Here is a 21,046-nt window from a genome sequence, read left to right on the forward strand (position 1 = left end):
CTGGGATTTAAGCAGATTAACAGCTAACTGAGAATTTTATCTGAAGAGTAATCAGATATCAACTGGGGGGTTTTGTTCACAGTGGTCTAGTTTCCAGAGAAGCGTTAATGGACATACTCATTTTATTGTGAGAGTGTTGTTATAAGTTTATGGGACTACTGTTATCCCTGATCTGAAGCCCTGTATCTTACCTGTAGGTGCCCATACACCATATCCTTCAGCAAGCTGTCTCAACCACAGGACACTGGGCCTCCAACCCTCCTCCAACATCTTCTGCTTCCCCTCTTTAGAGCTCTTGTTTGTTTACTCCAGGCTTGGCAAATTCTGTGGGCTTAGCATTTGCCTCTGAGATAATTGGAAGGGACCCAAAATAGCTTCATGACTCAATTTTTCATTTTTCCCAAATTATTACTTTATCTTCAAGAATATATCCTAAATTTTAGCAAAATTCTAGTTATTCCCCAGGCAAATGAAAGGATATAAACACCCAGAGACCTAATGTGAAAATGATAGGAAAAACAGAAGACCTTTTAAGTTGTTAGCAAACAAAAGCTATTTTTAAAATAAAGGAATATTAATTGACTTGAGAGCTAACTTCTCAACAATGGAATGAAAAACTAGATAGAAAATACAGTATCTTAAAAAATTGTGAGAAATGATCTTTTAACTTAAAATTACATTTTTGGAAAATAGGGAAAACAAAGGATTTTGAAGAGAAATACTGAGAATCTTTGACAGATGTGTGTGTGTGTGTGTGTACATAAATGTGTTATTTAACAGTGTTACACAGTTATAAGGTCTCCGAGGTATGTCTGGATAATGAATATGTCCATGTATGAGTATGTTCAGTGCATGTAAGTCGCCACACAGCCCACCAGTTTTCTGTGCTCTGCCCCCACAGCCACCATAATTCCATGAAATCTCAGGGACAATTTGGTTACCTGCAGGTTGAGTTACTTTAGTTACTTTAGCCACATATAGTCCACATATGAGAGAAACTGTCTAGTAGTTATCCTTAACTTCTTATCACCTCCAGTTAGATTCATTTTATTTCTTTTTTAATTTCAGAATAGTGTTCTGCTGAATGTATACACTAAGTTAACAAAGAACCTTGCTATCAATGGGCAAAAGATCTGATAGACAGTTTTCTAAAGAAGACATTCAGGGAAGAGATTGAGGGTCTTCCATTTTGTAGCTAACTCATAGGCATATTTGAATTATATTCCAAAGGGCCTGTGGCCATACTAGTTTTCTTTTTCTTTTTCTTTTTTCCCCTGAGCCTGAAACCTGATACGCAGGTGGATCCAAGTCATTGTCTGGGGAGATGATGTCATGGCTGGAAAAAGTACCAGAAAGCTGGATCAGGGAAGAGAGTAGCTCCCAAATATGACAAAGGGGTATAAGTATTGTTACTGTAAACCCCATAGAGTCTGGTGGTGAGAATTGTGTGGAGTTGTACTCCTCTTATCCTATGGTTTAGTCAATATTTCCCTTTTATAAATAAAAATAAATAAATATATAGAAGACACCCAGATGGTATATGGAAAATACTCCACATCACTCATCATTAAAGAAAGACATCTAAGAGCCACAGTGAGCTACCACTTCACACTTGTGTGAATAGTCTAGATGTAAAAATAGGAAATGATAAATGCCAGTGAGGATGTGGAGAAAGGGAACTCTAGTCCAATGTGGGTAGGTGGGTCTATGACCTGGTCAGCCCTTAGGAAGAAGAGACTATTATCAAGTATCAAAATTCCAATTGTTTGCTTCAGTAGGAAGAACAGTGATTTCAGAAGGAAAAGTTTCTTTCAAAAAAGAACACTGGTGGAAACTTTCAACAAACTTTCAGAAAATTTCAGTAAACCTCAGGATAGATGATAGTATTTATACACACCCTCCGCCATCTACTTCATACAGTCCTAGTCAATAATTGCCTGTAATAATGTAGTTATCAGATTCCATGTCTTCTGGTTTAATCCAAAAGTGATAAAAAATAAAACAGTAAAACATGAGAGAGTTGAATAAATCGGAGTAAAACAGTACTCCCTACGGTTAGTGAACAAGTATGCTTGGGTTTCCAAAATTGTATAGGTGTTACTTGAACTCACCCAAAGAGAGTATGCCAGCCAAGAGTATGAGAAAGCCTAAGACAGAAAACTAAAGAAACCCAGAATTTAAAAAGTGGACAGAAGGCGGTTGGGTGGTGATGCCTCTGGTTGAGTACACATATTACAATACAAAAGAACCCAGGTTCAAGTCCCAGGCCCCTACATGCAGGAGCAGAAGCAATGCTGTAGGAATCTCTCTCTCTCTCTCTCTCTCTCTCTCTCTCTCTCTCTCTCTCTCCCTTTCTCCTCAGTTTCTCTCTACTTATACCTAATAAATAAAAAGCATTTATTTTTAAAGCGGTCATAGGACAAGGGAAACAAAAAAAAGCCAGAGCTGAACGGTGCCCTGATTAAAATAAATAAACACAAGCAAAACAAACACAAGGAAAAGAAACTGGCTGACAGTGCCAAAGACAACTCCAAAGAATAGTGAAGACAAGAGAAAAAAAGGATTTGAAGGACATGACGGACCATGAACTTGTGTGTCACCTTTTCTTAAATTAGACTTGAAAGACAAAGTGCTCATTTTTTATTTGGATATAATTTTTAGATTTAATAGAAATAAGAATGTCCACGGGGAAACATGAGAAGCCATAGGTATTTGGAAATGTTAGTATCACAGTGCGAGTTTTTACTAAAAGTTGTGAATTAAAAAAAAAAGAAGAGTTTTTTTTTTTAATTTTTTATTTAAGAAAGGATTAATGAACAAAACCATAAGGTAGGAGGGGTACAACTCCACACAATTCCCACCACCCAATCTCCTTAACCCACCCCCTCCTCTGGTAGTTTTCCTATTCTCTATCCCTCTGGGAGCATGGACCCAGGGTCACTGTGGGATGCAGAAGGTGGGGAGGAGGTCTGGCTTCTGTAATTGCTTCTCCACTGAACATGGCCGTTGACTGGTCGGTCCATACTCCCAGTCTGCCTCTCTCTTTCCCTAGTAAGGTGTGTCTCTGGGGAAGCTGAGCTCCAGGACACATTGGTGGGGTCTTCAATCCAGGGAAGCCTGGCCAGCATCCTGGTGGCATCTGGAACAGTTTCCAGGAGATGTGGTCGGAGCTCAGCTGCTAGCGGCTTCTCAGTCCGCCATCTTCCTACAGTCCCCCAAGAAAAGAGTTTTTATTGAAAACCATAGGCTCAGGATTTAGGTGGCCTGGGTTATTATTCAAGTTGGCTGCAGATACCAGTGCTTCTAAAAGTTCCCTAACCAGTGCACTGTAAAGCCAGGTTTCTCTGGCTGACAGACACACTTACTCAGAAATAGGCTGACTCATCAGGAGGCTTTCAGATTTTGTCTTAGAACCCAGTCACAACCCTGGAACTAGAATATGACACATTTTCAAAGATTCATTCTAGCTGGTGAACTTGAATTCCTTGCTGAGCTAAAATTTTATATATTTCCTTTAAAGAAACTTTATTTTTTACTTTTCCCCTTTTGTTGCCTTTGTTATTATATTATTATTATTATCATTGTTATTATTATTGCTGCCATTGTTGTTGGATAGGACAGAGAGAAATTGAAAGAAGAGGGGAAGACAGAGAGGTGGAGAGAAAGACAGACACCTGCAGACCGGCCTCACCGCCTGTGAAGAGAATTCCTTGCAGGTGGGGAGCCGGAGGCTTGAACCGCGATCCTCACGCTGGTCCTTGCGCTTTGCACCATGTGTGCTTAACCCACTGCACCACCACACAACTCCGAAAATTCTATATTAATGACTTATGGCTCGATTTTGTTGCTTTTTATGTATATTTGCATGCCATTTCAGATAGTTCAGTTTCTGACTTTTCCCAGTCTTCTTTATTTTTAATTTTTTTTTAAAAATGTTTTATTTATTTATTAGTGAGAGGGGAGGAGAGAGAAAGGACCAGGACCAGATATCAATTTAATAGATGCACTGCTAGTGATCGAACATAGGACCTCAGGATGAGAGTCTGCATTTTTTTTTAATCTATTTATTTTGGCTGTGAAAATAGTAAAATGGTTTTTCAAAAAACTTTTAATTTTTTTCTTTATTGGCGATATTAATGATTTACAGTCAATAGTAAAATACAGTAGTTTGTACATGTGTAACATTTCTCAGTTTTCCACATAACAATTCAGCCACTTCTAGGTCCTCCTCTGCCATCATGTTCTAGGAGCTGAGCCCTTCCGCCAAGCCCAGAGTCTTTGACTTTGGTGCAGTTCACCAACCCAGTCCAAGTTCTGCTTTGTGTTTTCTTATTTTTCAACTTCTTTTTTAAAAATATTATCAGGGATTTAATAATGGTCAACAAGATTATGGGATAAGAGTGTACAATTCATATAATTCCCACCACCAGAGTATCCCATCCTTTCCATTGGAAGATTCCCCATTTTTTATCCCTCTGAGAGCATGGATCTCTAAGGGGCACAGAAGGTCAGAGATCTGACTTCTGTAATTGCTTCTCTGCTGGACATGGTCACTGACAGGTCAATCCATACCTCCAGCCTGTCTCTGCGTTTCCCTAGTGGCTAGGGCTCTGGGGAGGTGGGCTTCCACAGTGGTGAGGTCATCTGCCCAGGGAAGGCAGGCTGCCATAATGATAGAATTTTCCAATTTCTGTCCATGACTGGGTCAACTCATGTTTATCCTTCTCTTTCTGACTTAACTTAAGAATGATTCCTTCAAGCTCCATCTAAAAAGAGGTAAAGAAAGTGAAATAACCATTTTTAATAGCTGAGTAATAGTTCATTATTTATATAAACCATGACTTTCTTAGACGTTTATCTTTTGTTGGATGCCCTGGTTGCTTCCAGGTTTTGGCTATGACAAATTGTGCTGCTAGGAACATAGGTCTGGACACATCTTTTGGGGTGGGTGTGCTTGGTTATTAGGATTTTTCCCCAGGAGAGGTGTTGGGTAGTATGCCAGCTCCCCTGGCTTAAAGCTTCTGTCTCTAATCCTGCTTAACTAAGCACCCGCATGCCTGCAGGGCATTGGTTTGATCCCACTCAAAGCTGCGGTCTATTGACATAACCACTGTTAACTAAGCACCGCCCTCCCTCCAGGGCACTGGCTTAATCCCCACTGGTTCTCCATGTCATTTTGCTCCGCCCCCTCTCCTTGTCACATCCTGATTTTCACCAGTCTCTTTATTCACTCCACCCTCTACGTCACACCCTGTTTCCACCCTACTGGGCTAGTATATATACAAGCTGCTTTTCTGAGTAAAATCACTTGGAATTGCTTTCCGGCTCTGAGAGTTCCAGAGTGTATCTCCTGTGACATTATCCTGATCCCTCTCCCACGCAGCAGCCTAGATCGGCTCCAGTTGAGTTCTCTTCAAGCCAGAGAGCACTTGCTCGGGAAGAAGCACCCTCAGGCACTCCCAGCAGAGAGGAACTGAAGTCACCTGGAAGGCCCACTTCTAGTCCGCTGAGCACTCTCCTAAGTGCTCTCCACAGGGACTGGATCAGTTTACATTCCCACCAGCAGTGCAGCAGGGTCCTTTGTCCCCACAGCCTCTCCAGCATTTGTTGCTGCTACCCGTTCTGATGTGTGACATTCTCACAGGAGTGATATCTCACTGATGTTTTTACTTGCATTTCTCTGACAATCCATCGAAGCCTTTTCCCTTATGTGTGTTGTCCTTGTGGATCTCTTCTGTGGTGAATATTCTGTCCATGTCTTCTCCCCATTTTTGGATGGGGTCATTTGTTTTCTTGTTGAGTTTGGCAAGCTCTTTATATATCTTGGTTATTAGCCTCTTGTCTGATGTATGGCAAATAAAGATCTCTCATTCTATAAAGGGCCTCTTTGTTTGGGTAGTGGTTTCTTTTGCTGTGCAGAAGCTTTTTAATTTGGTGTAGTCCCATTGGTTTATTTATTTTTTAATTTTATTTTTTAGAGGAAGATTAAGTATTTTTTTTTAACACAAGCAGCAGGGAAGCAATTACAGAAGCCAGACCTTCTACCTTCTGCATCCCACAATGACCTTGGGTCCATACTCCCAGAGGGATAAAGAATAGGAAAGCCCAATGTGTCCTGGAGCTCTGCTTGCCCAGAGCCCTTCCCCACTAGGGAAAGACAGAGACAGGCTGGGAGTATGGATCCACCTGTCAACGCCCATGTTCAGTGGGGAAGCAGCTACAGAAGCCAGACCTCCTCCCCACCTTCTGCATCCCACAGTGACCCTGGGTCCATACTCCCAGAGGGATAAAGAATAGGAAAGCTGTCAGGGGAGGAGAAGGGATACAGAGTTCTGGTGGTGGGAATTGTGTGGAGTTGTACCCCTCTTATCCAGTGGTTTATTTTTATTTTAGTATTTTTCTAATTAGATTTGTATCATTGAAGATGACTTTAAAATTTAGATAGTAAAGAGTCTGCCAATATTTTCCTCTAAGTATCTAATAGTTTCTGGTCTAACATCCAAATCTTTGATCCATTTGGAACTTAATTTTATTTCTGGTGAAATATATTGGTTCAGTTTCATTTTCTGCATGTTTCAACCCACTTTTTCCAACACTGTTTGTTGAAGTGACTCTCCTTTCAGGTGAGTGTGTCTATTTTTGATCTGGTGCCAGACAGTTTTGATGACAGTGGCCTTGTAATACAATTTGAGATCTGGGAGTGTGATGCCTCCAGTTCTGTTCTTTATTCTCAAGATTCTTATGGCAGTTCTAGTGCCAGATAAACATTTCTAGTTTTTCTTCTATTCTCCTAAAAATTTAAGTGGGATCTTGATGGAGAGTGTATTAAATGTGGAGAAGCCTCTGGGCAGTATATTCATGTTGATGATGTTAATTCTTTCAGCCCGTGAACATGGAATATCTTTCCATTTCTCTGTGTCTTTTTCAATATCCCTGAATAGTGGAGATTCCAACATTTGTCTAAACACTGTGCCACCTCCTGAGTACCAAAGTTTATGAAGCTGATTAAAAAAATGTGTTTGTTTATTTTGGAGAGAGACAGAGAGACATTGAGAGGGAAGGGTGAGGTAGAGAGGGAGACACCTGCAGCACCGTTTCATCACTAGTGAAGCTTCCCCCCTGCAGGTGGGGGTTGGGGGCTTGAACCTTTGATAGGCCTTGTGCCCTGTAATGTGTGTGCTCAACCAGGTGCACTTGCAACCCAGACCCTCCAGATGATTCTCTCAAGTTCCCCCCCCTCCTCTTTTTGTTAAATTTTAAATTACTTTTATCTATTTATTTATTTGGGTAGCGACAGCCAGAGCTCAAGAGGGAGGGGGGTGACAGAGAGGGAGAGAGACAGAGAGACGCCTGCAAACCTGCTTCACCACTCACAAAGGTTTCCCCCTGCAGATGGGAACTGGAGACTTGAACCCAGGTCCTTAAGTCCTGGAACATGTGCACTCCACCGGGTGCACTACCGCCTGGCCCCTGCCTCGCTCCTCGCTCTTGTAATTGACACCAGGGTATTGCTAGGGCCAGGTGCCTACACTGCGAATCCTTTGCACCAGGGGCCATTTTCCTTTCTTTCTTTCTTTCTTTCTTTCTTTCTTTCTTTCTTTCTTTCTTTTCTTTCTTTTTTTTTTTTTAGGGGTAGAGGTAGATGGAGAGGGAGAGAGAAACAAAGACACCTTCAGACCTGCTTTCCTCCTCCTGTAGGTGGGGAGTAGAGGCTCAAACCCAGTCCTTGTACATGGTAACACGTGCTGGTCGTGCCACTGCCTGTCCCTAAGATGATTTTTTTCAAGCCAGAGCACTGTTTAGCTTTGCTTTATGGTGGTACAGGGGATCAAACCCAGAATTTCAGAGCCTCAGACATGAGAGTCTTCTGCATAATGACTATGGTATCAACCCCCACTCTCTCACTCTTATTTCTCTCTTCTCTCTTTCTCTCAAGTGCATTTTGGTTTGAGGCTATATGTTAACACACAGAGAAAAAATACTATCAGTATTTCTGTTTTTGTACCTAGACCATTGCTTCTTTTCTTTTTGTAAATTAGTTACCTGGTTTAATAGATGCTCTATCTAAACAAGCTTAGAACTCCTTTGGTCGTTACAGCACGGTTTCTTAACCTCAGTCTGGGAAGCTTGTGGGCCATCACAGTGCTCTGTTTTATGCACTGTAAGAAGGTTTTTTGTTTGTTTGTTTTAACATTTTTCACCTTTCTCCATTAGACGCCACTAGTGTGTTTCTAGCTGTGACAGTTCCCCAAAAGTCCACACTGTCCCTTGAGGGACAGCATTTTCTCAGGTTGAAAAACAAAGATAACCCTTACTGCCAGGATTTAATAAATAGAGAAACGGAGAGAGACTTGACCTGGATGTAGTGCCTTGAATGAAATCAGAGGACTCTGGGGAAGAGGGAGGCGGAGGGCCTGAAGGTAAGCTTGGGGTCCTGGTGCAGGCTGATCGAAGGCCTAGGTTGTGTGTGAGTGTTTGTTCTGCAGAGAACTTTAACAGGGAGATGAGAAATTGTACCCACATGCCAGTGACTATGCTGCAACCCATTAATACCAGTGATTAAAACAATGAGTTCCATCCAATGAAAAAAAAATAATTCTTCAGATCCCTACATGTGTCATTTACTTTTGCTGTCCATATTTCGGCCTCAGCACATCACTTTCTCCCTTAAGAAAATAATGCATTCCTTTTTCTTTCATACAACATCTTGCTTATGTCTTAATTATTTAAAATTTTTTTATTTTTAAAAAGGAAACACTGAAAAAAAACCATAGGATAAGAGGGGTACAACTCCACACAATTCCCACCACCAGATCTCTGTATCCCCTCCCTTCCCCTGATAGCTTTCCCATTCTTTATCCCTCTGGGAGCATGGACCCAGGGTCACTGTGGGATGCAGAAGGTGGGGAGGAGGTCTGGCTTCTGTAACTGCTTCCCCGCTGAACATGGACGTGTGGCATCATGGGAGAGCATATGTCACCATATTCAAGGACCCAGGTTCAAGCCCCCAGTCCCCACCTGCAGAGGGAAGCTTCATGGGTAATTGAGTAGTGCTGTAAGTGCCTCTCTTTCTCTCTTTTTCTATTTATGTCTTTTACCCTCTGTCAGACAAGCAAACAGTCACTAGGATTGTGAAGGCACCAAGCCCCAGTGATAACCCTGGTGGCAAAAAAATAGTAATAAATAAAAAACTAAACAGTATTATCATATAACTCTGAAATAGTCCTTCTGTTTCTGGTAAGTAAAAATCATAAAGATTTAAAGACCTTGCACTGGATGTAGTTTGTAACTCTACGTTTGTAATACCCATGTAGTCATGTCCAGTATTTTTTTTTAGTTGATTTTTTTAAAATTTATTTTTTATTTAAAAAAGGATAAATTAACAAAACCATAGGGTAGGAGGGGTACAACTCCACACAATCCCCACCACGCAATCTCCATATCCCACCCCCTCCCCTGACAGCTTTCCCATTCTCTATCCCTCTGGGAGCATGGACCCAGGGTCATTGTGGGATGCAGAAGGTGGAAGGTCTGGCTTCTGTAACTGCTTCCCCGCTGAACATGGGTGTTGACAGGTCGGTCCACACTCCCAGCCTGCCTCTCTCTTTCCCTAGTGGGGTGGGTCTCTGGGGAAGCTGAGCTCAAGGACACATTGGTGGAGTCTTCAGTCCAGGAAAGCCTGGCCAGCATCCTGATGGCATCTGGAACCTGGTGACTGAAAAGAGAGTTAACATACAAAGCCAAACAAATTGTTGAGCAATCATGGACCCAAAGCCTGGAATAGTGGAGAGTAAGTGTTGGGGAGGGGATACTCACTGCAAACTCTAGTGTACTTCTGCTTTCAGGTAGATATTTTGCAGTAGTTTATGGATACGTGTGAACATATGCTCTCTCTCACAGAACCTGGTGTATATCTAGGTTTTGGAACTTTGTTAGAAAGTGAACCACCTGGGATGGAATTAGAGAATGCTATGAAAGGAAAGGTCTCACCTGAGTAATGAAGCTGAAGGGTTGTCATTCCACACGTGAAGTCTCTAGACACAGTCTGAAGTGAAGCATGTTGAGGTGGCAATCGTTGCGTTGATTAGGTTGCGATCAGCAGATGCAATATTATTTGATATGGATTGGGAGAGGCATACGGGAAAGTGGGCCCTATCCTAAGGTTCCAGGACTGGGGGAAATATAGGCTTTATAGTGGAGATGTGAGGTTCCTGCTGTCTTAGGGTTCAAAAAGACACTGGATAGTTATTGTTATCATCACATTATTTGGTAATTGGGTTAACTTTGCAAAGTCCTTTTGTTAGGGTTTGCTGTATAGTACCCAGTATCTTGTAAATAGCTGTGCCACTGGTTGCCTCTGATCTACTTGGGCTAGGCTTTTGAGAGAGTCCGCATATCAAATATACAGCCTATATATTAAGAAGATTCAGTCTGTGTTTTAAAAACTTCTAGACATACAATTAATTTTCCCCCTCTCGTATTAATTAACTGGTGATTTATATGACTACATTTTACTAGGAGTGTACATAAACACCATTCCCACCACCAAAAGACTGTGTCCCATCCCTCCTACCCACTCCCACCCCCCACTGGCCCAGGAAGCCGCATTTCTACCCCTCACCACAGGGTTTTTACTCTGGTGCCTACTTAATTTTTTTTTACTAGTGGTTTACAAAAGTATAAGATAATGGGGATATAGTTCTTTTAAAAAAATATTAGTGATTTGATAATAATTAACAAGATTGTAAGCTAACAGGAGTACAATTCCATACAGTTCTCACCACCAGAGCTCCATGTCCCATCCCCTCCATTGAAAACTTTTCTACCATATATATAATTTTTATTTATAAAATGGAAACACTGAAAAGACCATAGGATAAGAGGTATACATTTCCACACAATTCCCACCACTAGAACTTATTATCTCATCCCTTCCCCTGGAAGCTTTCCTATTCTTTATCCCTCTGGGAGTATGGACCCAGGGTCACTGTGGGATACAGAAGGTGGAAGGTCTGGCTTCTGTAACTGCTTCCCCACTGAACATGGAGCTTTTCTGTTCTTTATCCCTCTATGGGATATGGATCAAAATTCTTTATGGATGGGAGTTATATCTCTGTGCCACTCCCGTCACCACAATTCTACATCCCTAACCCCCAAGTATAACCACCACAGTTCTCTCAAGATCTTCGAGATGTATTGGTTACTTTTTTAAAAAGCCAGTTTTCATGTTTTAATGCTCCATATTCTGTATATGAGTGAAACCGTCTGGCATTCCACTTCCTAACTTTCTTTACTAAGCATGATCACCTCCAGTCCTAGCCACGTAGTCCCACAGGACACAATGGCATCGTTCTTACTGCCTGGTGGTACTGCCACGTAGTCCCATAGGACACAATGGCATCATTCTTACTGCCCAGTGGTACTGCATGGACTATATGTTCCGTGGATTCTACTGTTTGTCTTTGTGCAGCTGCACAGATAGAGGTGTGCTTTCCCTTTGAATTAGTGAACTCACATCTCTCCCACTCCCTCTCTTTCTCCGTCTCCCCCCTCCCGCCCAGGCCACCCTTAAGCTTCAATTTATGGAGCTGCTGGGGGTTGAACCAGAGACATTAGGCTTGAAAGACACGTTCTCTGCAATATCTCCCGCAACCCTTACATCCAGCATTTTCAGAAAAGGAAACCATATTCTCAACACTGATTGACCAGACTGATTTCAGAAACGAGGAAGCCAAGTTGCACAGACCCCAGAGCAAATAGAGCCTGTAGGTGGCACTGTTTAATTTTAAAAAGGGATCTCTCTGCTATTTCAATCAGCTCTTGTGCTTTTTAGAATCTGTCCTTGAAGCTCACTGAACAGACCTTATTCAGGAGGAAACAGTTTCCCTGGAAAGCTTGTGTAGGTCATTCTTATGGCCCCGGAATACTGCACCCCCACAGTTTGGGGTCAGCTGGCGTGGTGCTCAGGCCAGGCTCAGGGCTGGTGTCAGAGTGTAACCACCCAAAGAAAAAATGCAGTTTCCTGGGAGTGTCAGCCCTGTTAAGGACCACAGCATTTTCTCACTCAGTCATCTATAACAGAAAGCCAGAGAAAATGGTCAGGCTGCATTTAAGTGTGGCACAAAATATAACTTGGGGCTGCAACCGTTATTCCAGCCAGTGGAGTGGAAACTGCTGGGAATAACACTACTTCTCGCTCCCAGGGAGATGTGCATCTGGGATGTCACCAGTGGACAGTGCGTGGAGAAGTCAACGCTTCCTTACAGGCACACGGCCGTCTGCGTAAGTGCTGTTCATTTCCTGTGGAACATTCTGGCTCTTTGGTTTCTAGAGCGCTTGATATTTAAATGTTGAAGAAAGTGAAAAAAAAAAAAAAGGATGAGTACAATTTATTCCTTAAGAGAATTTAGTCATCAAGAGAACTATGCTGTGAGAGAAATACAGCTCTAGGGAGTCGGGCTGTAGTGCAAGGGGTTAAGCGCACGTGGCGCAAAGCACAAGGACTGGCAGAAGGAGCCCAGTTCGAGCCCCTGGCTCCCTACCTGCAGGGGAGTCGCTTCCCAGGCGCTTTAGCAGGTCTGCAGGTGTCTGTCTTTCTCTCCCCCTCTCTGTCTTCCCCTCCTCTCTCCATTTCTCTCTGTCCGATCCAACAATGATGACATCAATAATGACAATAATAACTACAACAATAAAAAGGGCAACAAAAGGGAAAATAAATAAATAAATGTAAAAAAACTAAAAAAGAAATACAGCTCTAAATATGACACATTAGCTGTATGTTTATTCATTTCTTTTATTTTTTTATGAGAGCAGTGGTCAGTTCTGGTGGTTCAGGGATTGAAACCTGGATTTCAGAGCCTCTGACATGAAAATCTTTTTGCATCGCCATGAACTATTATCCTATCTCCCCCACAAAATAATAATATTTTAAACTTCAAATAATGGATGGAAAAAATTAAAATAAAGAAAAAAAACAAACAAAAAAGCAAGTGTCTCTCTGGAGGAGTTTCTTTGAAATGTATATTTTGTTCTTAGGGTGAGTTATTATCTATTTTATTATTCTTTCTTTTCTCAAAGTTATTATCCATTTTAATTTTTTTCTAATTTAGTGATTCAATAGTGATTCATATGATTATAAAATAACAGATACAATTACACACCGCTTCCAACACCACCAAAACTCTGTGTCTCCATTTCATCAAGGATAATCACTTTAGCTCTCTCAAGATTTTTATATTCTTTTGTTTGTATGTATTCCATTGTTTGTATATCTACCATAATACAGCTGAAAAACAAAAACTCTTATTATTCTTTGTTATGCTCATATAGAATACACAGAGAAGACTCCTTTTTAAATATTTATGAGAGAGCGAGAGAGAATGCTACAACACCACTATGGCACCTGCCGTACTGGGGATTGAACCACGGGCCTCATGGCTGAGAGCTCACTGCTTTATTCAATGTGCTACCTCCCATTCCTCATCTTCCTCTTATTTTGATTTAATCCCATTAATTTTATTTTTAGGGAGATGTTGGCAGAGATAGAGTGAAAAAGATCACAACAATAAGGCTCCCTTCAAAGCTGTAGGGTTCAGCTCAACCTTGGGTCTCTTAGATAGTAAAGCAGTGTACTTACTATACATGGGAGATTTCTGCCCCCCCCCCACCATTTTTAATGTGGTGCTGGGAATATAGCCCAGAGCCTCCCATGTGCAAGGCCTGTGCTCTATCACTGAGCCACGGTAGAGTCCCAGAAAGAGGCATTTCTAATGATGTGCTACTTCATCAATAAGAAAGATAACCTCCTTTCTAGTTGTAAACTTTAGTTGTTGTTGTTCATAGAATCTGAATTTCTTATTTTTTAAGAGATCAAGAAGCATAACTCTAGTTTCTATAATCACTTCCACATATGTTCACGACAAGTATTAAAGGATAGACTCTGTCATCTCAGTGAGGTCGTAGCATAATTCCAGCCATGCTATTTTTTTTTCTTTACTTGCTGCTTTCATTGTTGGTGCCTTGCTCTTCAGTGTTCAGAAACTTCTGAACCCAAACCTGCACACTGAAGAAACACATCAGAGCTAGAGTTTCTCAATCATTACTTTTTTAAATACTTTTTTGTTATCTTTATTTATTTGATAGAGATGGCCAGAAATCAAGAGGGAAGGGGGAGGAAGAGAGAGAGAGAAGAGGTAGGAAGATAGACACTTTCAGCCTATTTCACAACTCATGAAGCTCTCCCCCTGCAGGTAGGGACTGGGGGCTTGAACCTGGGTCTTCGTGCCTTGTGATGTGTGCGTTCATTCGGGTGCACCGCCTCTGGACCCTCTCAGTCATTATTCATTGCGGTTCTCAAGGACTTATTGGGTCCAAGAGTTCCTCAGATGCTTGTTTCTTCGTAACGTAAAACAGTGTTACAAAGATAACGGGCTTACGTACTGTCCGTTGCTGCCCAGTTTTTTGTAGGCATCTAATAACACACTTAAGCACTTTCCGTGAGTGGGGATAAGTTACTGCTTTACGAAAGTTCCTTCTTTTGGTGAAGTTTGAATGAGATATCAGTATAAAATTAACATTTTGAGACTGTGGGATAATTGAATTAAAAGACATTCTAGTGACTGTGTAGCCTAATACCTTAACTTGACGATAAAGTGAAAATCCAGAGGCCAGGTGGTGGCATGCCTGGTTGTGCATATCTGCTAACATGGCAAAGAACCTAGATTCAAGTCTCCAGTCCCCACCTGCAAAGGCAAAGTTACACAAGAGATAAAACAGTATTGTAGGTCTCTCTTTTCCTCTCTCCCCCTTCCTCTCTGTCACCCTTCCCTCTAGAGTTCTCTGTCTTTAACCAACAAATAAATCAAATAAAAATGAAAATCCAGAGAAGTCAGATTGGGCTCGTTGCTAGAAACCTCTGTTGTAACTCGTAATTTTATTTTCCTAGTATTACCACTGTTCATCCCGGATGACAGGAGAGGGCTGGCTTCTGTGCTGTGGAGAATATCAAGATGTTCTTATCATTGATGCCAAGACCCTGGCAGTCGTGCATACTTTCACGTCATCTCAGTCCCCAGACTGGGTCAGCTGTATGTCCATTGTCCACTCCATGAGAATTCAAGGTGATCGCTGGGTGATATATAACACTACAGGCCTGCAAAGAAGAAGAATCACTTTGGAATTATTTATGAGGGTGTGGGGAATGCTTCTATAGGTTTACCTATTCTTGAGGACAGTTCTGTTAGGCCAGGTCAGAAACAACTGAGACGACTCCTGCCAGTGGTGGAGGTCATTGGAATGCCAGTGACGGGTTAAGACAAAGAGGAACAAGGAGCTTTCCGGGCTTCTGTGATTCGACTCTGGTTGTTATATCATTAATGTGAAAAGGATGTAGAGATTCCTATAACTTGGCATTTTCTTGCTTACACTAGGGAAAGATAGAAACAGGCTGGGGGTATAGACAGACCTGACAATGTGCATGCCTAATGGAGAAGCCATTACAGAAGCCAGACCTTCCACTTTCTCTGCACCTCATAAAGAATTTTGGTTCATATTCCCAGAGGGGGAGGAATGTTAGGGGAAGACAACCACGGGGCTCTGAACTTCAACTCCATCAGAAGCCAGAAAGAGAAGAGGAAGAAACAAAAAATGAGTTTGGGGAGAAAGACACTCCCAGAAGTGGTAGATATTAGTTAGAAATGGAAAAAAAGGGGAGTCGGGCTGTAGCACAGCGGGTTAAGCGCAGGTGGCGCAAAGCACAAGGACCGGCATAAGGACCCCGGCTCCCCACCTGCAGGGGAGTCGCTTCCCAGGCGGTGAAGCAGGTCTGCAGATGTCTGTCTTTCTCTCCCCCTCTCTGTCTTCCCCTCCTCTCTCCATTTCTCTCTGTCCTATCCAACAACGACAACAATAATAATAACTACAACAATAAAACAACAAGGGCAACAAAAGGGAATAAATAAATAAAATAAATATTTTTTAAAAAAAGGCAGGACCACAGGAAAAAAATGGGAAAATACATCTAAATGTAGAGATTTGGGGGCCCCGGCTGTTGGTGCATCTAGTTGAGTGCACATTTTATAGTACACAAGGACCCAGGTTCAAGCTCTGAGTCCCCACGTGCAGGGGAAGAGCTTCATGAGTGGTGAAGCAGAGCTGCTAATGTCTCTCTGTCTCTCTCCTTCCCTATCACCTCCTTCCTTCTCAATTTCTGGCTGTCTCTGTCCAATAAATAAAGATAATTAAAAATAAAATAGAGAGTTAAGGACATAATAGTCAGCTCATATCTGTGACCTTGAAAGAACCACTGTAGTTTCCAATGAAGGGACTGGGGATAGAGAACTCTTGTGGTGGGAAAGGTGTGGAATTATATCCCTGTTACCTTAAAATTTTGTAAATCAGTATTAGCTCAATACTACTACTAGTAATAATAAAAAAAACCTTTTGCTCAGCTGAATATCCTGGGTGTAGGAACAGAGACTATTAAGTTTTGGTGACAGGTGACCACACAAGAAAGAAATGTGTTGCCCCTATTTTTGGGATAGAGAATATCATCTGAGCATCTGAGCAACAAGATGGTGTGCGATGTGGCGCTGGTGTGTGTGTGTCCATGTCTTTTGTGTATGGGGCCATTTTAAAGCTTTAAGACAAATTTAGCTTGTGATCCAAAGTGAGTTTTTAAAACTGTTTCAGCCTGCAATGTCTTCTACAATTCTTCTTTTTTAAAATCTTTATTTATTTATTGGATAGACACAGTCAGAAATTGAGAGGGAAGGGGGTGATAGACAGGGAGAGAGACAGAGGCACTTGCAGCCCTGCTTCACCACTCGTGAAGCTTCCCCCCCGCCCCCCCCCGGGGATTTGAACCTGGGTCACTGCGTGCTGTAACATGTATACTCAAGCAGGTGCGCCATCACCCGGCCCCCATACAACTCTTCTGTTTATTTTTATTTTGAGACCGATAGAGAGAGAGGAAGCTGAAGAGTCCACAGTGCTCATGCTGAAGCTGCTTTCAGTGTGGTGGTGACCAAACTCAAGCCTGGGTCATGCACATGAGAAAGCAGTGCGCTACCCCAGTGAGCTATTTTCCTAACCCATCTTCTTAAAGTCTTAGTGGTGGTGAGACAGTCTTGACAACATTGGTCAGATTCTATGTGGACTTTGTTGTTTTACAGAGGACTCTCTCTTGGCGGTGTCCGTAGCTGGTGAACTCAAAGTGTGGGACCTCTCTTCATCTATCAACAGCATTCAGGTTGGCTTATGAAACTCTCCTCATTTCTCTGATTTCAAGAATATTTATTGAAATTATTTACATTGTCTTGATACTACACTCTCATTCCTTTTAAAAAAATTTTTATACTTATTTATTTTTCCCTTTTGTTGCCTTTTTTGTTTTACTGATGTTGTAGTTATTATGGTTATTGTTGTTGATATTGTTGTTGTGTCTATCTTTCTCTCCCCCTCTGTCTTTCTCTCCTCTCTCCATTTCTCTCTGTCCTAGCCAACAACGACGACATCAATAGCAACAACAATAATAACTACAACAATAAAACAACAAGGGCAACAAAAGGGAAAATAAATAAATAAATATTAAAAAATGTTTTATGTTCTCATGTCATCGTCCTGTTTTTGTTTGAAAGTCAGTAGCTTACTCATACATTCTTCTTCACTCAGCATAACTCCCCACAAAATGTTTCTAAGTGAGTGCATATCATGAGCCCTGACCTAAGTGGTAGCTGGTTCATATTTGTCTTTTGTTAAATAATTAGCTCAGAAAACTTAAATGGTTTTCAGGTTATAGTAACAGTGATGGTCTACTCCGATATCCATGCCATCCACTTAGAACTGATCCTAAACTATTTCTATTCATTTCACAGGAAAAACAAGATGTCTTTGAAAAGGAATCTAAATGGCTTGATGCCCTGGACTGCCGGACAATACGGTTTTGCATGTATACAGAGAGGCTTCTGCTAGTGGTGTTTTCCAAATGTTGGAAGGTATTATAATAGACTAAATGCTGTCAATGTACAAATGTATTATTTCCTTGCTTGGTAGAACAGTACCAAGAATAATACTTAAATAGAATACACATTCTATATCATCTTATTCCAGGAATAAGAAGTGACTTACTAGTTATAGCTGACTTTTTCCTGTTTTCTGCTGTTTTGATCCCCAGGACATTCTGTGAAGTTAAGATTTGCAAAGATTTCATAGTTGACAATAAGTGAGAATTTATCTCTCTAATTTATTTAAAATGTATAATAAATAAGCATTTTTCTCTAAAATATCTTTAGAAGGTGGTGCCTGCATGTTAAAATCAAAAATAAAAGTCACACTTTTTTTTATCTGTTTACATGGTCTTATATTTTAGATTTTTCCCCCTTTTTCTGCTTTGTCATTGAGTTCATTTTTAGGGAATGTGCGTGCATTCTTTTCCTGTGACTGTACTCACTGCAGAGAGAAAAACAGATTTGCTACCACCTGGTACTGTGTTTTCTTCATGGACATTTCATAAGCCTGCCTGCCTTCGTTTACAGAATCATGCTCTGCCCTGCTTACAGTCTAGTTCAATATGGGTTGTTGCATAAATCAGGACAAATTTTTTATGCTTTTGAATGAAAATATCAAGCATCACACCTAATAAAAAGTGCTACTGTACAAACTTTCTGTCTTTCTGTATGTGTAATGCATTTCAGGTGCTGAAGTGTTGAGTAGAACACAGTTGTATAGAAATTTGGAGTTTGTGTGTGTCTGCTTAATTGGGCACATATTGGGATGGTCAAGTTAGCCACGGAAACTGACCTGATAAACTGATAAATGAAACCGATCAATGAAAGAAATAAGAGCTCAACTCGCAAAATAGCATCTTGCTCGAAGAGTAGGGTGTGTCCTCTTAGAAGCTCTTTGTTGGTGCCTCAGTGCTGCTGTCTAGTCCTGAGAAGCAGAGTTTCATCCTCAGTTGGCAGAGCTTGTGAATGGACATTCTGAACTCTCCATTGCAGGTCTATGATTACTGTGACTTTTCCCTGCTGTGGACGGAAGCCAGTGGCCGCGGGCAGTTCTTTGCGGGTGGAGAGGTGCTCTCTGCTCACAGAGTGATCATCTGGACGGAGGACGGGCACGGCAGTATCTACCAGCTGCTGAACAGGTGGGCTCAGATGGGGACGGCCTGCAGAACAGTCAGGTAGAAAATGAACTTTGGGAGGTTTATTATGGACAAATCCTTGCCTGTGGTCCATGATCAAAAGCCAGAACAATACAACTTTGGCGCTAGGAGATTTACGGGGCTGGGGAGGCCCCGGCCATTGTGAAGAGCAGCAGGGATGGAGGCATGAGATTAACCATGTAGAACTTGTACAGCTGGTGCTGGGTTTTCAAAAAGTCACTTGTCATTATTAGCCCAACAGTTTTGAAGTTGAGTTTTTCGAGAAACTTGAATGGTACCATCCGGCTTTTGAGTGTCTGGGAGGGAGGGTGATGGTGGAAATAATGAATAAAGACTCCCCCCTCCCCGAGTTCTCAACTTTGCTTTTTGATTTTTCACCATGCAGTGGAGTCTCCAAAAGCATGCACCCCGCTGATGGAAGAACGCTCAAAGAGACCGTTTACCCTCATTTACTGTGTTCCACTTCTGTGCAGGAAGACAAGGTAATGCAGGCAAGAGTGCTGCCTCGGAGCTGGCTCACTCCATTTCCTAGAGAAGGGCTGCTTTGTCTGCACAGAATCGAGTTTGGGACAACCACATTGAAGAATCCCATCAGGCTGCTTGTGAGGAAATCAAATTTGATTGCTAATGGCCACTGAAGAGAAAACATGGCCTTTGATATGATTTTTAAGATCTGACTGACTAAGCAGTACATACCTATATATTTGTGTGTTCTTAAGAAAAATGCAAATGTGAAAAAAGGGGAATTACCATCCCTAATTTTTATCACTCCAGCTTCTCTCTATTTTAAATTGTATACATAACTTACTTGGGATGGAAATTTCCACATAGTTGGAAAGTTTCAATAATAGTACAGTAAAACACTCATGTTCCGTTTACATAAATTCAGCATTTCACTTGTCAAAGTTTCACCTTATTCATTTTTCTGTTTCTCTTACACAGATAAACTCACATCTTTTTACTGACCCTCTCTGACTTTGATATTTTGACTAACACTTTGATATACCTACTTCAATCTTAAACTGCATCAAAAGGTTTACATCCTGCTTTCTCTTCACTTGGCCATATATTGAAATGATTTTGATACAGATTTAACTATGCTCCTGAATACATTTTCTTGTTAAAACTGATGTAATTATTATTCCTGGTAGAGCATTAAGGAAACAGTTGTCAGCTTCTCTGGACTGAATTACACCTTTAACACTCAATGAAGCCTGACAATTTAAGCAATCACTTTATTGTTTTAGCATTAACCAGGGTGTGTGTGTGCGTGTGCGTGTGTGTGTGCGTGTGCGTGTGTGTGTGTGTTTTAACCCTATGGGGCTTACTTAGTCATCAGTTAACTATCTACAAAGGTATTTAATAACAGATAGAGGACTTTGGAATCACTAATATCTCAGCCAGAGAGGCAAGTTCTTTTTACAAAATAGTTGGCTTAATTTACTGTACATCCGATAGATGGTCCTTTGACATGTGTAAAGTTTTGCTGCTAAAACATGACTGAGAAGCTATCAAGTAAGCATTACAATTCTGAGTGCCATAGGTAAACTTAAACACTATTACTGAATCTATTTGTGGGTGGTCATATGGTCTTTTTGCCATTGATCTCAAAAACAATATTATGACTTGATCAGAAATACATTTTGAGTTTTTTTTTATGAGACCTGCCCTTTTTTCCTTGCTATCTTGAAATGCATTGTATTTATTTATTTCCTTTTTGTTGCCTTTGTTGTTTTTATTGTTGTTGTAGTCTTTATTGCTATTGATGTCATCATTGTTGGATAGGACAGAGAGAAATGGAGAGAGGAGGGAAGACAGAGAGGGGGAGAGAAAGACAGACACCTGCAGACCTGCTTCACCGCCTGTGAAGCGACTCCCCTGCAG

The 21,046-nt window shown here is 41.3% G+C and overlaps 1 protein-coding gene across 5 annotated transcripts in view; it reads left to right on the top strand.

Annotated features, from left to right (window-relative positions):
- Positions 1 to 21,046, top strand: part of WDR72 (WD repeat domain 72) — a 71,509-nt gene that overhangs the window by 27,419 nt on the left and 23,044 nt on the right. For all 5 annotated transcript variants that reach the window (XM_060178240.1, XM_060178239.1, XM_060178238.1 and 2 more), the window contains exons 4-9: positions 12,204 to 12,282; positions 14,945 to 15,119; positions 17,172 to 17,248; positions 17,874 to 17,993; positions 18,999 to 19,144; positions 19,548 to 19,644. In XM_060178240.1, the coding sequence (XP_060034223.1) occupies positions 12,204 to 12,282; positions 14,945 to 15,119; positions 17,172 to 17,248; positions 17,874 to 17,993; positions 18,999 to 19,144; positions 19,548 to 19,644 (694 nt within the window). The remainder of the gene's footprint in view (positions 1 to 12,203; positions 12,283 to 14,944; positions 15,120 to 17,171; positions 17,249 to 17,873; positions 17,994 to 18,998; positions 19,145 to 19,547; positions 19,645 to 21,046) is intronic.

The sequence above is a fragment of the Erinaceus europaeus genome, chromosome 18 (genome assembly GCF_950295315.1).
Source record: "Erinaceus europaeus chromosome 18, mEriEur2.1, whole genome shotgun sequence".
In the NCBI taxonomy this organism is placed as follows: Eukaryota; Metazoa; Chordata; class Mammalia; order Eulipotyphla; family Erinaceidae; genus Erinaceus; species Erinaceus europaeus.